The 17,877-nt window shown below is 37.0% G+C and overlaps 1 protein-coding gene across 3 annotated transcripts in view; it reads right to left on the bottom strand.

Annotated features, from left to right (window-relative positions):
• LUZP2 (leucine zipper protein 2) overlaps positions 1–17,877 on the bottom strand; it is a 117,644-nt gene that overhangs the window by 38,769 nt on the left and 60,998 nt on the right. For all 3 annotated transcript variants that reach the window (XR_014955500.1, XM_085579892.1, XM_077784368.2), the window contains exons 5-7: positions 16,763–16,825; positions 3,247–3,309; positions 2,224–2,286 (exon numbers count right to left, since the gene is read on the bottom strand). Coding sequence is in view for 2 of the 3 variants with exons in the window: in XM_085579892.1 (XP_085436018.1) it covers positions 2,224–2,286; positions 3,247–3,309; positions 16,763–16,825 (189 nt within the window). In the remaining variant the exon portion in view is untranslated. The remainder of the gene's footprint in view (positions 1–2,223; positions 2,287–3,246; positions 3,310–16,762; positions 16,826–17,877) is intronic.

Below are 17,877 nucleotides of genomic sequence, written 5' to 3'. Positions count from 1 at the left end.
GCAATAAAAGCACTCAGAGGAGAACCCACACTACCATTACCTACATCTCAGCTGGTGGCTCTAGTGTTCATTCATAATCAAGAACAGTGGAAAATGGATTTGTAGAAAGTTCTCAGGGCCTGACAGAAGGTCCACACAGCATGCATCCATATGTAAACTTTGAGACAAGACTTACTCATTTAGAAATGCCATGGAATAGGACAGATATTGTTGAGAGAGAAATAGAAACAAGTTTCAAAAGATGGCCTTGCAAATAAGACTAGCTACTTTGGACAAACAGAAAACTATGAAAGATGTATTGTAGTGGGACCCATGAAGGGTAATTTCAGATGATTAGATTTAAGGCATCTACAACATGGCATGGCAAAAAGCTAGGCCAAGAAACACTTATAGTATATTTTAACTAGGAAATATCTGGCTTCTGATTGTGATGGTGTGTATTATAAACATCTGTGTTGTGTCACCCTTCTCATGAGACCGAAAATGGAATAAAAGTTTTTAAACACCTCTCAGTTGCCCTATCTCTGGGTCAGGAAAAGGGTATTGTCCTATAAAGAACCATGTATATTCAAAAAAAATCAAAGACTTTAAGGTGTAATTCATGTGGTCAAATGTAGACATAGTCTTCAGAAGATAACCCTCCAAGAATTTGACACGGAGACTATAATGGAGAATGCCATATTCAGTCAGATGAAACCATTCCTATTCACACGAGACACATTTCCTGCCTTTGCAGTTCCCCACGTGTGCCTTAACTCCTACACTGCCACAGTTCACTGAAGCAGTCTTAGGAGAGGGTGGATTTCACTGCACGTATGTCAGTGGCTTGCTGGACAGCCTTTCTGCCATGTTCACTTGTTTATGTGCCCGTTTTCTTTTTCATCTTCTGTAAGCTTTTTTCAGGTGGGCAGTACTTGGCAGGAGTTCCCTTGCTAAGCATTAGTAAACACCCTACCATAACTCAGATCCTTTTTTGGGATCACTGTGTATTAGCATAATGAAAACAGCAGGAAGATAATAGTGCTGAGCAATCCCACTGCTTCAGCCAAAGAAAACAAACTTTCACAGCAAGGCAAGATTAGAATTTTTGATCTTAACCTCCCTCAAGTTCTCCATGATACTGAATTTGAAGAAAGATGTGTTACTTTTTTTAATACTACCATTAAAAGTTAAATGCCTAGATCTATAATATACCTAATTTTTGTCTCTAAATCTGTTTCCCTGGTTTTGGTCCTATGGAGACCAGAAATAAATGTCCCTGAAGAATCTTGGAATAAACCTATGCACTAAAAAAAAAAAAAACAAAACCAAAATCCAGGGAGAAAAAAAAAAAAAAAAAAAAAAGCACAGAAATCACACTGTCTTTTTAATGGCCCACTATATTTATTCTCTGTATTTACATATTCACAGCACTGTATATACAATAGAGAAACAGCAGAGAGAGTTAAATGCTTCCAGAAGACAATCTGGAACTCATATTGACATGAATGACTTGTAAGTAATTCTAGGTCTAGTAACTTGGAAGATGACTACTTAATGTCCATCCTTTGTGCTGGGAATATATAAAAGGACTACTCCACTAACAGTCATCGGTCAGATGACCCACATCTCTCTCCTCTTTCTTTTAACAGGGATTATCTTCTCCCTGTGCTAACAAGGACTAGATGCCCTTCAGCATTTTGTCATGCCCTCCTTTATTTTAAAAACTTTTATTATTTTTTAAAATGTGCTAGCTAGAGCAGACTATTGATTTGGTTTGTTTTAGCAGCAGATGTTTCTTTTTTCTTAAATCTTCAGACCTAAGGAACACTACATTGCTCAAGCTTATCATGAACACAGAGATTTACTTTAAATGTTAACAATAGTTGACTTTGCCATGGAAGAGTACTAATTAAAGGAAAAACAAGAAGCAGCTGTAAAATATTATATCATTCAGTTAAAAAGATGAAAGATGTTACAGAATGTATGGAATAGGGCAACAGGTTTTATTCATCAGCAGTAACCTAGAATTTTGCTTTTTGCAAGCACAAAAATATAGATATAAGTATATTATATTTCTGAAAATGCATTATGGTATTAAGTCTGTCTTGATGCTTTGAGCTCTTTTCAGAACAAACTTATTCCTGAGAACTGCAATAATAAAGGCAGCTATCATATTCCTACTTCACTACAATGCTGTATAAATGCTAATACTTTAGCTAACTATAGTGAAATAAAACTTACCTTAAAAATCAAATCCTTTTTCCCATAACGAAGCTCTTTCAGCTGGGCTTGGATCTTTTTTGACTGAAAATGAAGATAATCAAATCAGCTTTTGTGTTTTTTAAATTTTAAATATAAAAAAAAAATTGTGAATTCTGAGAACAGCAGAATCTAGATCAGATTTAAAATGTAGAATGCCCCCCTCCAAATAATTTTCGATTACTTTTCCAGTTCACAAGTCAAATCAACCAAAAGTACTGAGGAAAATGCAAAATGGCACACAACTAAAGCACATACCTGAGTTAGTACTGTAAAGAACAGCAGCTGGGCTTACACATTTTGGACATGAGCTGTTATTAATTACAGGGAGAGACTCTAATGAAGAAAATGCTTTCAATCATCATTAGTAAAATTTTAGTACAGAGGAAATTTTATATGCTTTGGTTTCTTTCTGGCAAGGTGAGAAATTATATATGCAAAAAACCCAGACTAAAGTAATGTGAGTAAATCAGATTCACATGTAATAACTTTTTTTAAAACTAAAAGAAAAATAAAGGGAATGCTTATATGAGTACTGGTACTTCTACATTGAGGAATTTGCCAAAAATAGGATCTTTTTCCCCTTTAAATAAGGAAACAATCAGTAGTAATAGGTTGTTCCTGTCTCAATGTTAATTTCAAAACAGGCCTTTGGCAATTCCTGGCTTAGTGTAGACATGGAGTTCATGTAAATGAAATCAGTTTTATATATGTTCTAGATGCATATATCTACAGAGTTATATCATAGGCACACCTAGATTATTTTATTAGTCTAAAACTTGAGTTTGCAACTTGCTTTCTAATACATTTGAGCTGCTTCTTGTGAAGTCACAAAAGTTTAGATGACAGCACTTCAGGAACACTCACCATATAAGCATAATATATATTCTGTACTCATATATATTCTTGTGTATATATATATGATACACCAGAACCTCAGTACAAAATACTTGGATGCAAATTTTTTGGGTACATAGATTTAGAACAGAGAAGAATCTTCCTTACCTCTTCTGTGTGCATACCACAAAGCTTGTTTCCTGACAAGAGCTTGTTTTTGAGGCTTTTGTTCTGAGAGTGGGACAAAAAAAGCCAAAATAACTTATTAGTGTTACAAAGTATTAAGAGACCCTTTAACTATTTGATCAATACTGGCTTTATTTTTAAAATGGATAACATCTTCAATTCACCAATAAAGATAGAAATAAACAAGAGAGGTTAATCAAGGCACAGTATCCTCTTACAGAATTCTTAAAGGCATTTGCATTACAATTTGCTTCAGCAGGAACAGGACTGCCCATAGAGACCTTCCCAGAACACTGGCAACTGAAAGCAACTTAGATTTAATACGCTGAGGTGCAGCACATTAGGGCAGGAAAAAACCCTCTAATCCTTTCTTGGTATCAACTCCATAGCTCAGTATCATTTTCTGTAAATCATTTTAACATCTGAGTAAAAGGGCCAAGGTCTCATCACTTGACCTTGATGATCAAAATCAAGGGGTGTTTCTGCTAAATTTTATAATTTAAAACTGAAAATAATAAAACCAGTACAAAGTTAGTTACCTGAAAGCATTCTGCCAACTCAATATGGTTTTTCATTTAGGAGTTTTAAATGCTTTTCTTCTCATTTTCAGGGAAAATAGCAAACCCTAACAAAATTAATTCTTCATAGTAATTATTTCTCCATTCCTCACTCGTATTATCCCATAACTGACAGTCAAAGGTGAAGATTTCTCTGCAGTGTGAACATCTTTTAAAACTGGTCAAAACCGTAAGTATTCAATAAGCAGATGTACAACTGCTGAACATGAAAAAAAAAACATGAAAAAAAAAATACAAAACCCAACTATTCCTGCGTTAATGAATGTAAATACACAAACAGAAACAGAACCCACCACATTTCAGTATGTTTCTTACTGAACAGAAATAGCTTTCCTGCACAAGAACAAGCTGTCATTAGAGCAAAAAACGTAATTCCATCCAGTTCAAATATGGCTCTGCATCCCACTGAAACACTGGAAGCTTTAATTCCAGAATTGGAAGCTTTGAGTTTCTCTTGAAAAAAAAAAACCAACTTTTTTTTTTTAAAAGCAAATGCAAAGAAACTAAAATTTTATTTGAAAACTCACTTTCATAATTCCAAAATAAGGAGACCTGACACAATTTCACATTTCACTGCAGAAACAATAAATGTTTCCCAGCTGTTTGACATGGATGCCCATAGTTCTCTGATTCAGAATTCAGTAAGGAATTAGGATGTTATTTTGAATGAGACAATCCAACAATCCGGATTCTATCTTTGAAAACATGATTTGCAAAGAGCTGGATGTTGTTCTAGTAAGTGTCACAGTCAATTACCTATTTTAGTTCTTTGTTTGAAAATTTATGTTGAAGCTCGCCAAAGATAAACAGCCTATTGTACTAACCACTATAAAAATATTGAATTAGACAACCGGCTCTGAAAAATTGGAACTGTATAGCAGATACAAGATGAACAAAGGTAAACAAAATGAAAATCAAAGACATGAAGCACACCTGACTCATCTATTGCTCACCAGGGGTACACACTGTACTTGTGAACACAAAGTGAATGTGTTTTACACACATCTTAATGGTTTGACATAAAGATCAGCATCACCTTTTGGGATGATGTTAAAACAGATGTGCCAAAGGCACTGTTTCATTAGGGACTTGCACTTAATTAACCCAGGATAGCAAGTCATCCTTTTGGTTTGACTAACTCATTATCATCCAGTCCTTCTACAGGCTGGTGATGGTTGGGTCAGTAGCACTCTGTCCAGATTTCAGAAGCAAAGAAAGTAGGAATTGTAATCACTACATTTTGATTCATTTATCTTCCTTTTGCCAGTGTTAAACTATTATAAGAAATAACGTCTACTAATACATTAATATTTTCTAAGTAATTTCTACATAGGCTATTTTGAGAATACCATGCAGTAACCCAGAATGTGAAAAACTGTGTGGCAACAGGACACACAATGTACTAGATGGTTGTCCAATTTCCAAATTTTGTGGCAAATAAACCAAAAAAATCCAAAAGTATATAGTTATATATATACACACAGAATTTGTCTGTTGGAATCCTGGATGCTGAGAACGTTAAACTTTCTGTGCTTAAAGGTACAGACCCACAAGAGAACATTGCATTTGACCTGAGGTTGTGGAACAGGCTTTTAAAATTGATTAATAGCACTGGGATTACAGGTGTGTAGTTGGTTAAAAGTGCATAGTACCACAGGGTGGAAAACTTAAGAGTTTGGGATTTTACAATATAGAAATAAATATGAAGCAAGGTGGAGGTTTTAGAGCAGAGGCAGGTTGTTCTTCTTTACCTTCTTCTTCATGGGTTTGGGTGATGTTTCGCGACTGGACAGAAAAGTCCACATTGCAGGTTTTGGGGGATCAGTTACTGGGTTAAAAGGGAAAATACTCTAGGTGTCTTTTCTTAATTGGATAGTTCAGTTTTAGCAGACCTTGTAACAAGAGTTAGTTAGCCATTCTGTGCCTTGCTAATGAAAAAGCTGCCGAGCTCACAGCGGTGAGACTGTACTTCAGGTAAGAAATGAACACCTGAGTCTGAATGTTAAATACCGTCCCCAGCGCCTTCAACTCCGACTCGAGAAACCCATAACTGCTGCCTCTGTGTAAAAGTGGCAGCTCACTAATGAGAAACTGTGCCAGGAACGCTTGAGGAAAACCAGAACTCAGGAAAACTCCTCCTCAGATGAACATCCCGGTGTTTGCAACTCGGAGACCCAGGTGGAAGGAGCCGATTCCAAGGTCGCAGCATAGACCAGACCCAAGAACTGCAGACCCGGAGGGTCGGGTAAGCTGTGAAGGAACCAGGATGGGGGCTAGCCTCTCAAAAGCTGGGGACAGGGGACGTTTTGACCCTGCGGAAGCGCTCCCCATAGACAGGGACCGGCCGAGAGCGGGCGCACCGCCCTGCGGCGACCCCAGCTGAGACCGCAGAAAGCCGCAAGGTACGCAACCTGCGCAGCCAGGAGCTGCACGGGCACATCGGCTACGCAAGGTGCGCAGCCAGCGCAAACAAGGAAACAACGCAGCCAGGAGCTAGAGACACGTGAAGCTACGCAAAGTGCGCAGCCAGCGCAAACAGCGGAAATAAGGAAACAGCGCAGCCAGGAGCTGCACAGACACATCAACTACGCCAAGTGCGCAGCCAGCGCAAATAAGGAAACAGCGCAGCCAGGAGCTAGAGACACGTGAAGCTACGCAAAGTGCGCAGCCAGCGCAAACAGCGGAAATAAGGAAACAGCGCAGCCAGGAGCTGCAGAGACACATCAAGCTACGCGAAGTGCGCAGCCACCGCAAACAGCGGAAGTAAGAAAATAGCGCAGCCGGGAGCTGCACAGTCACATTGGCTACGCCAAGTGCGCAGCCAGCGCAAACAGCGGAAATAAGGACACAGCACAGCCCGGTGCTGGTGGGACGGTGCCCAGTGCCAGCGGGGCGGGCTCAGCGGCTCCGCGGCAATTTTTAAACGCAACAAACACAGCTTTGCCTTTAGCAAGTTCGAAGAGACCGGCGGGGACGAGCCGGGAGCAGACGGAGCTTGCAGGAGAACAGGGACCGAACGAACGGGAACACGGTTCGGGTTCCGGACCGGGTGTTGCAAACGCAAACCCAGAAATCACAACCGGTGATTCACTAATGCTCATAGCACCAGCGCCAACTCTTCCTTCGCTGCCTGCTTTCTCTCAAACGCCGACAGACCGCGCGGCAGCAGCCGGGGTCTGCCCGGGTCCTTAGATGTCCTCAGGCATCTCGGCAGCACCGACAGCCTTTCCCTTCGCACAGTCCGCGGTACCGCAGGAATTCTTCACAGATTTCTTCTTTTAGCGCAGAGATTGCACGCAGGAGCTGTCCGTACAACAAAATGGCGGCACCTGGCAGACGTGTTCCGTACGGAAAAATGGCGCTCCCGTGAGCAATGCCACCTATTTCCGCCGCCGCCATTTTGCAAGCAGCAAGGTGGTCGCGCTCCTGCTGCAGCGCCCCCTCCGGCCGCTTCTCGTATCGCACCTTGCAATTCTAACGCAACACCGAACGCAACTCGGGGAATGAAGCGTTCCACAGCAAACAGGATATATTTCTTTTTCGCTGCTTATCTCTGCTAATGCTAAAGGAGGTTCATTTTTTCTTGTTTTCATGTAGTCCAGCTGACCTGAGCAAGTTGATAAGCAGCACACAAAAATCTTCTATTCGAGCTTTAAGCAGGTGGTTTGTCTTGGTTGTGTTTGTGTTGATGCTCTAATAATTTCAATGATTGCTATGGGTAAACAAATGCTATTTCTAATACTTTCTGTGTCAGACAATCTAAGTAAAAACAGCAGCATGTTAGATACAGAACTCTATTGTACAGAATTTATATTTGCAATGAAAGGCAATTGCCTTTCATGCAAGGTTATTGAGAAAAAAATCCTAGCAATTCTCGGATCTTTCCTTTTGGTAGTGGTGGCTAAGTGTCTTGTGGATGTTTTGCAGGATCAAGGAAGCAGAACACCTAGATGTTAACCTGAAGGTCTTTCCATTTGTTTGACATTTGTGAACAGAATGATGACAAGAAGCTGGTGCTGCTGCAAGCTGTAGGTTGAGTTTTAAAAATAAAAATCTGTTAGTGTTACAGGAATGAATAATGTGCTGTAAACAAATATGTAAATAAAATAATTTAAATATAAAACATATTTCTCACTTTGAAAAAATTAGGTCCTTTATCACGAGTAGTAAAGGGTCATGACTTTCTACGATGTCATTTTTTCTGATGTACAGCAGCAGGACGTGAAACAATTAAGCAGAATTGTAAACATCTGTCTTAAACCAGAAATGACATATTATAGAAGTTATGAAAGGAGAAGGGCAGGAGATGACTAAGGAATATATTTATGTGGCTCTCTGTGGAGTCATACCATTCGGTTATGCTTTAATTTTAATAGGCTCTGTCTCCTGAATTCTCTCAGTAGCACTATGCTGAATATTTGTTACTACAGAAGTTTTTGGCAAATATATACAATTTTTAGAAGAAGTTTTGCAAGTTCAGTCTACAGACATCTGAAATTTATATAAGCTGTATTGAAGAAACTACTACAATATCTTTCAGTAAGAAAAAGAGGTATTCCTGAGGCAGTTTTACCAGATTGATTCACATACTAAATGTATTTTCACCATGCCATAGTCATTCAATGTACAGAGCTGTAAGTACCTACACAATACGTACTAGATAATACTTCTTACTTCCATCCTGATATGGTCTATCCACACTTAGAGAACACAACATGATTTCCAGAAGCATAATACCTCCATATTAGGATATTCCAGCACTTTCTAAAATATTATTTTTAATTCACAAATCCTATGCAAGCACTGTCACCAGTGCTACGATGTTTGAAAGATGAGAATTTTCTCAGCATAGAGTTGGCATTAAGAGGCAAGGTGTTTAGCTCCATCTTTGGAACAAATGGAGTAAAATTGAAGTCACATTCTCTTGTATTTTGATAAGCAAATCACGGTAGCAATTTACCACAAGTAAGAATGTATGTACCAAAACTGTAAGTTAAATCCCTGTATATTCAAAACGTCAATAGTGGAAGCCAGGTATCATCCATGTCCTACTGTGCAGGCAGCAACACATTCTATCAGTGTTCAAAGCTGGCAGGGCCTGAGATACCTTCAGCCTTGAAGTGCATTAGCAGGGAAACTCTGTCCTCTGCAAGGATCTTCCAGTAAGCCCATCAGCAGTTCACTTAGTGAAAAAAACACAGACATGGGACTGTGTGGATGAGCACCTAGGGGTATTCTTAATCTAGTGACACAGAACTCCAATTTCATCACCATTCATATTTAATGATCTCCTAAAAGTCATTTAACAAGATGAAGCGAAGTCAGCAGTAGGACCTAATTCAGAGGATCCAACTGACTTTTTCTGAGCCATTAACACTGTGTCTTCATGCATCCTTGACCTATCCATGATACTGAATTACATTTTATGCCAGAATCCCTTGTCTTGGGAAAAGGTAAGAAAGCAGAATATTCTAATTTAAAATTAGCTATTTTTTCTTTGCTTTTGAAAAGTCTTTCCCAGTATTTAAGCTCAGCACAGCAATATCAGATAAGATACTCTGTATCAGGCTTCTAAGTATTATGAAAAAATAAAAAGAAGGCTCAGAGTACATAGTAAACTTCTCTGGTTTTTGAGAGTAAATAGCATGTATTTACTAACTAAACATTTTCAGAAAAAAAACCCTCAAACCAAGCACACTAAATAATATTTCAGCAGAAAACTGAGGAAGTTAAGGACTAGCATAAAAGAGAGCTGGAGACGACATTTCTTACTACTTATAAACCAGCCTAATCTATGAAGGGACACGTAGCTGCTAAGAACACCTGGAACACAAGGTGATCTGTCTGATCATCTTCTGATCAGTTCCTAGTTCTGACATGGATATCACCTTTTCATTCATCCTACTGTGAATATGGACCTGAGTGAAAACCGCAAAGTCGAGGAGGAAGCATTTCAGGGAGATTGGGGTCATGCCTGAAAATGGTAACAATTGCATATTTAGAAATAAGCATTTTCTTAGTAATTTTTAGATGTATTTCATGTGATGTGATAATCCAATGCTCTTTAATATCATTTCCACTAAACCTTTCTTGTTGATATCTTGATTCACTACTTATGCTCAGCAAAGGAAAAAGGTAATTTGTTGATCATTACCTCAGACAATGTATTATTTAAAAACAGAGGCTGTACTATGTAACACTGAAATTAGATAGATCACCATGCTGAATGATATTAAAAAGGACAAAGTCCCAAATAGCCAAAGAAAATATGTTGGTTTCCATTCTGAATATCCACCCCAACACACTATAATATTTGGCAAAGATATACCTCCACAGTTTGACAGTGAACTGTGCCTAGAAAAGAAAAGCACATGCTTCTGTTTTCAGTAAAATGCATTACTAATATTCTCCTATATCTTTTAGTATAGTCAAAGAAGTCTTTTCCCCTCTAACCAGACTATTAGTCTTTATTGTTATCTCCTGGCATCCTGCTTTTTGTGCACATTCCAAATGTCACCTATTATAGATAATATTCTCTGAACAGCTGCATTGATGCAAAGGCTACAAAAAGAAATTAAGCTCTATGTACTGGAGCTATTTACTGTAGCTGAATGTAAAAAAAAACAACTCTAAAATTACTGAAGGACTTAAAATTTTTCCCTGTATTTTTTTTTCTGCAAAAAGCAAAATTCAGACTGCTTGATACCAACATTTCCTCTACATCTATTTTCATAAATTAGATGATAATCTCTTCAGTTCTAGTTACTGAATTTATGTCAGCATGTCAGACTTCATATGTCAAAAGCTCAGCCATGAGTCCATCTAGTTTGTAATGCTTGGCATGTTGAATTAGCATCTCTAAACCAGCATCTTCCCTTTTTTGACATACTATCACCTTCCCAAAGCAGAGGAGAAATGACAAAATGAATTTCATTCTACTCTGTTTTGACTTTCCTGTGATCACCTTTGGCAAGCATTGCTAAGATCAAAAAAAACTTTCACTTTTGGTGAAATTTCCAAAATAAAAATACTGGCATTTCAGCCAGTCTACTATTAGCTTCAGCATATCTAGTGTAAATATCCACACTGCATTTTGTATATACCAGTGTGTGTAATTTTACTGCAAACAATGTAATAAAGACAAATTATTAATTAGAAGAAGGAGCTTTTTATATCAACGATAAATGTGTTCAACTCCATACACACACAGAAGGAGAAGCTAGACTGGAAGAGCATTGCTCACCTCACAGACCAAGTGTCAGTCATCTGGCAGATGTAAAGGTCTGTATAGGCAGATCAAAATGCTTGAAGACATGTGTTTTAAAACAGAAAATAACTATTGCCCTGACAAGCTATAATTTCAACATTTTTGACATTCTGGATGGGAGCCACCATTCAGTCAAAACAGACTGCTGAACATTTCCATTACTTTATCAACCAACAATGGCCCATTTGTTCAGCTCTTCATGATGCCCATTAAAAGGAGTCTAGATTTTCCCTTGAGACTACAGCACTTCTCCTGGCTACAAATATCCAAGCCAAAGCCACATGGAAAGCTTGGCAAGATCTAATAACAGAGAACAGAGCTGCCAGGATCTGCAAAGTAGGGCAAGAACTACTCTTTCTACATTAGGTAGAAATGAAAAGACTTTGCTTTCATAGTTTGAGTTTAAATGCTGTGTTGCAAAGTATTTAAAACCTTCCCTTAAGAAGTTTAAAAGGAACTGCATGATTTTACATCCATTCTTGAATGGTTATAGTTCAAAACATAAAGCAGGCAAAGCAGATTGTGGTAAACAGCATACTAAGTAAAATGCTGCTATGCTCTTACTTTCCAAGTTAGTCTGCTCTGTCTTTTAAGCACAGGAGAGTGGTTTGCAGGTAGAAACTTTCTAGAAGTGCTTAGTTCCTTACTTTAATATTTGCAAAACATCAACTCTCACTATGTGATGACTCAAAACTGTATTTAACTCAGTATTTTTTTCAAATGGTATTAACAAAATCTGCTTGACTATGTTTTCTCTAGATTAAGAGCAGTCTATATACATTGGCAAGGCATTTTTAGGTCTGTAAACATGCTTTATGAAAAACAGGAGCTTGCTGTTGCTTATTTTGCTGAATAGAATATAGGCTTATTAATTGTAACAGCAATTATTCTGACTTTTGATTCAACCTTCATGGGACCTTTTATACTAAAAATAGAACCAAAAATATCTGGTGAATGAGAGAAATAATTCTTCACTTCTACCTCAACTCAAAGCCACTAAAATATTCAGAGGCCTATAAACGTGCATAAAGAATGCTTATATTCCTCCTTGAGATTATCATCAGAATGCAAAATAATCTGCTGAGTGAAGCAATTGATCCATAAAATTATATCGGAATTAACCAGTTGTGCTTTCTTGAAATACCTTCTGGATTAAAAAAAACACTACATGCTGATGATTGGAAAACTTGAATAAAGTTTATGAACCTGGAGGACTATAATGGATACTTTAAAAACCTCATCTGGTTAAGACAAAAGTGTTGCATACCCCAAAGGAAAAAGACAAATCTCTCCTAAGAAAGGCCAGGAAATGACAAGAGAAAGAGCCTTACAGGCTGTCCTCTGGGGACTGCATCAGTGTGTGCTGTGTCTGCCAGGACCTGCACTCACCTTCTGCCCAGGCACCAGTCAGCAGTGCAGCTCACTGCTGCGAGGACACACGGACATCATCAGTGATGACAAAATAGCTTCGAAGCAAACCCAAACTGTCAGACCAAAAGGAGGCCAGGGAAGTGATTTATTTGTCTCTCTGGTTACTTAAGATGACTATTCACCAGGTCCATCGTTCCTGTGTAGGGCCTTGAATTAAACACTGAAATTTTAGTGCAGACAGGTTGGAACTAGATGCTATTTAAGGTCTCTTCCAACCCAAACAATTCTATGTATCTAAGAAATACAAATACATTAAGAAAACCCATGTGCACACAGATGTGAGTGATGCCTCATCTACAAATGCGTGGGGAGGTAAATTATGTAGAAACTGGTTCTGTTAGAGGAAAAGCCTTACACAGAAAACGAAAGACCAAGCATGTCAACTATGCTATTTAGGTGCAGGTTCTGGAACATCATGAGAATAGTAAAATTAGCTAGTAAGGACTGAGAAACAATAAGCAAACAAACAAACAAACAAAACCCCAAAACAGTGCAAATACAAAAAAAAAATCTTCAATATTGATCTGAATAATTGCTGTACAGTCAGGTAGCTTAGCTGAAAATAGATAAATGAATTTCAGTGATTTAAGGCTAAGCAAGTGTTGGATAGCAGGTCTTACTGGGCTTGTGTTTTTCAATATTATGTGAAATCCAAACAAGTCACACCTAAAAAGTTGTAACCACTCTCAGAGATGCTTTAAATACATACATTCTAGTTCATCTTCTCTCTCCCTCTCTCTGTTCTCTAGTCCTTCAATTCACAGTATTTAAACCTCAAATTACAAATTAGTGAGTGCAGATTTGATGCTCTAGTCCTGATTTTTTTTGTATTTCAGAGTCATGAAAGAAAAAGCACAGAGATTTTAATCCCCTCTTTGAAAGTTTTTCCATATTGCACAAAACAAAAAAATCATTGAAGACAATTAGTCTAACAGAATACCCACAAAAATCTGTGGATTAATTTTTCACCTTTTTTAAATTCAACTAAATTATCTATTTCAATAGGTACATTTCAATACATACTAGATTTTTTACTTGAAATTAATCATTAATAGCTTTGGGCAAGAAAGCAAATCTGACTGCCAGTAGATTTCACATAATACTTCTTTGGAAAAGAAGGGATATAAAAATGCAATTTATCCAGCCAATTATATCAAACTGAATATTGATCTGTCAGTCATAGGCAGACAATCCAATCTAGCCAGGAAATATCCTAATTTTCATGCTTATATTCTTTTCAGAACTATTGCAAAGATCTGGGTCTAGGTCACAGCAAGTGTACTTCTCATGAACGTTTCTTAACAGCTGACTATGCACATTATTTAAAAGTGGTACATTTTTATCTGCAAAGTATATTTCAAGATTTTTGAAGGCAGCTGAATTTTCAGAGAAGCAATCTTTTAATGAACTTACTGCTCAAAAGCTGCATGTCTCATTACCCATAACTATTTCTCAAAGTCCAAACTTCATGATAAAGCTGTGTCATTCCAAATTTCCAGCAGTTCAGGATTTAAATAGAAACATTTACAAGCTTATATTCCTGGCAAATATGAGTAACTATCAGACACAATACAGGCACAATTTCCCACAAACCATATTATATGCTAAAAGTGAGCTGCTCACTCTGTAACAGGCCATCTATAAAGGAGAAAATTTTTAAAGAATCTCTTTTTATACATATTCTATTTTATTCTACATTTTTGCAAGTATCTTAGTTCTACTGGTGCTTCTGCATTTCCAAACTTCTAGGTTTCTCTGTCAGTAACAGAAATTGCTTGAAATAAGAGCATATCTGTTTACATGCCAATCCTTTAAGACTAAATTAACACAATCCACGTGATGTTACAGCTGGAAGTCTGACAGATACTTTGTGGTATTTGCAGGAAGCACTTAAAGCCTTCTAAAGCACAGATGCTTTTGAGACACTAATCCTTTTTGCTCTACCTGGCACATTTTTTCCTCAGTACCACAGACAATTTTTTGTGTTAATTTTTTTCACCAAAGCCTTGAATAGGCTAAAAATTGCCTTTCTGTACAATGTCCTCTCCTCACACACTACATGACACCTGCTGCATTCAGCTGGGAGGCTGCTGCCATCTATTTGTATCTCCAAATGGCAAAGCTGAATGGCACTAGGGCATGTGCTGAAAGAGCAGAACTAAACAGGAAATTATTTTTACAGTCACAGAAGAGCCTAAGATTGCAAAATTCACAATTTGGCAATATAAAATGAGGGTGAATGCAATATTCAAAAGAACAAGAGCAGCTATGAAGGAAGCATTTTCCTTATCTGTTTCTATACAGCTGTATGCAGATTATTGTTTCAAAACCTACACATCAATTGTTATCAATTATTTAAATATATAGCACATCCAAATTTATGAGATTTTTAAAAGCAATGTGTAGTCAATGTTTGGAGGCAGGACCTAAATAACATAATATCTTCTCAAAATCAAATAATTTAAATTCAGTCAAATTTCCAAAAAACTGAGAGAAGTGGTTACTTTCAATGAACTAATAAACATGGTATAAAAATTTAATAGAAAGCCATTAGATAGGTATAGCTTTTGGTTCCTTTTCCACAGAGTAGCAGATATTTAGTGCCAAAAGAAAGATTCCTTTCAAAGTATATTTTCTAAAATTTGCTATAAATACAGTAAATACTAGAGAAGTCTACTGACCTACCTAAGCAAATCATTAACAGTCAGACAGTTTGAATATGTGTATTCAGTAAGAGAAAAGATTTTTTAATGACTGCTCAATAGGATGAGACTGATAGGATTTATTAGAGTTTAAAGGCGCAATTGAAAAGCATCCAATGAAAACAGATGAGAATAGAAAGCAAGGCACTTTTGACTGTCAATAAAGGCAACTGAGAGCATGACCTAAATAACATGAGCAACTGAAAGAGACATTTCCTGTTGCTGTGGTTTGGGATAGTACTCCTCAATCCAGCACCCCAGTGAGACTCTCCCAAACCAGCTTGCTCGCTCACCTTCTTCCCATTCCAGGACAGGATTTGGGGATTGGAGGCACAAAGGTGAAAATTACAGGTTAAGATAAGAACAATTTACTAGAACTAGCAATAAGGTAAGAAAATGAACAGTAACAGCAACAATATTAATAACAAAAGGTGTAAGAAAAACCAATTATGTGGCAAGTAAAAGAGTACCAGACCATTTCAGTCACCATGCCCTTCCCTCTCAAACAGACCCAGAAATGAGAGTCTCCTCTTCCTGCCTCAGGCAAGTAATGCAAGATGGGATCAAATAACATTATGGCTCATCCATGCCCCCTTCCTGACTACTGTAAAAAATTAATCCAAAATTAGGATACATTTATGACTCAAAAACCAATGTATGCATTTTTCAGATTGACCATATATAGCTACAATCTCATAGGCCAAAGAAATCAGGGATTCCTGTATATATGACAGCTTTAAAAAGATCAAGTTTTCATACACATAGACTCAGAATAGTTTAGAAAAGCAAAATAATTGAACAAAGTAGATAAAGACAAGAAGCCTGGTTGGCAAGAGAACAAGGCATCATATGAATAAAATATTTTCAAGTGCAACATCCTTTGCAAAAATGAAGGAATGGAAAGAGAAACTGCATCCTGATTTAGGCAAATTATGTGGAAGAAAAGGGATAAGGGGGAAAAGAAATATAATGCTGCTCAAATATTTCATATTTCTATACGAAGACCAAATTTCAAAATAAACTCAGTTTAATACCAATAATCATTATTTAAAACATGTTTTATATTTTATTTGGAATTCTGGAATCAATCTGGGATTCATATTCATGGCACACAAAGCTTAAAAAAATGTTTTAGGAGTTTGAGGTTTTTTCCAATTTTATTAAGAATCTCAGTTCCAATATTGCATTTCCTTTTTCCTCCTCTTGCTGTTTATTTCTAAAGCAATAAGAACAAAGTTTCACTGTGTGTCAATAACCGACAGAACTTCCTTTCTGAAAAAGCAGCTAAAATTACAGAAGTGTGCTATCAAACTAAGCACCACTAGCATGGAGTCAACCACTGCATTCAATGAAACACTATTTCTATATGCACACAGCCATTTTTGTTTGCATTTCTGTTCAGAGAATTTCACTGGTGCCTTTTTTGCCTACTACAATAAGGTGCTTTACATATGAAGCCAAACCACACTCTCTTCCAATATGAAATCTGAATTGAGATGACAATCAAATGTTCCTCTTACCTCGTTTTGGAGATCTCGTATAATTTTGCTCTTCCTTTCCATTTCAGTCTTCAAAAACTTAATCTACAATTTTAAAGAAATGTTGAGTTGGAGTTGTTGAGAAGTAATAGTAAGCACTAATTATTTTTTGATGCTTTTAAACGTTTTGGAAAAAAAACAACTTCCAAATCAAAATCTTTGCTTACACACCAAATTGGTACAGGCCACAGTCAAGTATTTGATAAATCTAAACACTCAGCATATTTACTAGAAAGCTTATAATAAAAAGAAGAAAATTACTGTATGTTAATAGGCTTACTTTTGTTTTGTACCAGTAGACATAGTGTTTATTTTTCATAAGCTAGTTCAATGTTATCTTCAAAGAACTAATATTTAAAACAATATTAACTGATTTTCTAACAAAAATATTTTTCCCCTCTAAGAACATATCTATCAGAGCAGGTTTCTAACACAGTTATATTATTTGAATGCTACAGTGTTGGTCCTAATTAGATAAAGACCTTGCTTCTAGTCAGACCCACCTGTGGAATTACGTGTTATATATGAAAGCATTCAAATATGGCCTTTAGATCCTGCTTAAGTCAATGACTTGGAAAGTAGAAATTCCAGTCACAATGCTTGAGACTGAATTTAATCAAACACAGTTTAAAAAATTATTCTTACAAAAGAGTTCTTTCAGATCTGAGCTTTAATCACAGCTTATGGAATACAATGGGAGGAAGGAGGACATAATTATAAACTAGGATTAAAAGAACACATTTCGGTTACTTTGAAGGAAGATGTTTTTGGATTGTTCAATTAGCAAAATCCCTATTTACCCTATGTCCCACGCTGTTGATACAAAGCTCTACACATGGTCAAGGGAAACTACAGTTGTTCTGACATTGCAACAGAAAAACAAAACTCCTGTAAGAAAACAGATTCAGATTTTAGAGACATTGACCCAAAGGTTAATGGTTTGGATGTCATGTACATAAAAAAATGAACACTGAATTTACATGATAGGACAGCTGTTCTTATAATCATGTCCCCACTCAAATAGACATGTCAGTAATTTAAAAAACATCACTGAAATGACAGCACTCTCACCTGTATCAAAAGCGAAGTCACAGAAT

This window comes from Lonchura striata, chromosome 5, assembly GCF_050655825.1.
Source record: "Lonchura striata isolate lonStrDom1 chromosome 5, ASM5065582v1, whole genome shotgun sequence".
NCBI classification, from domain to species: domain Eukaryota; kingdom Metazoa; phylum Chordata; class Aves; order Passeriformes; family Estrildidae; genus Lonchura; species Lonchura striata.
Note: the sequence above shows the minus strand (reverse complement) of the source record. Positions and strands in the feature narration are given on the sequence as shown.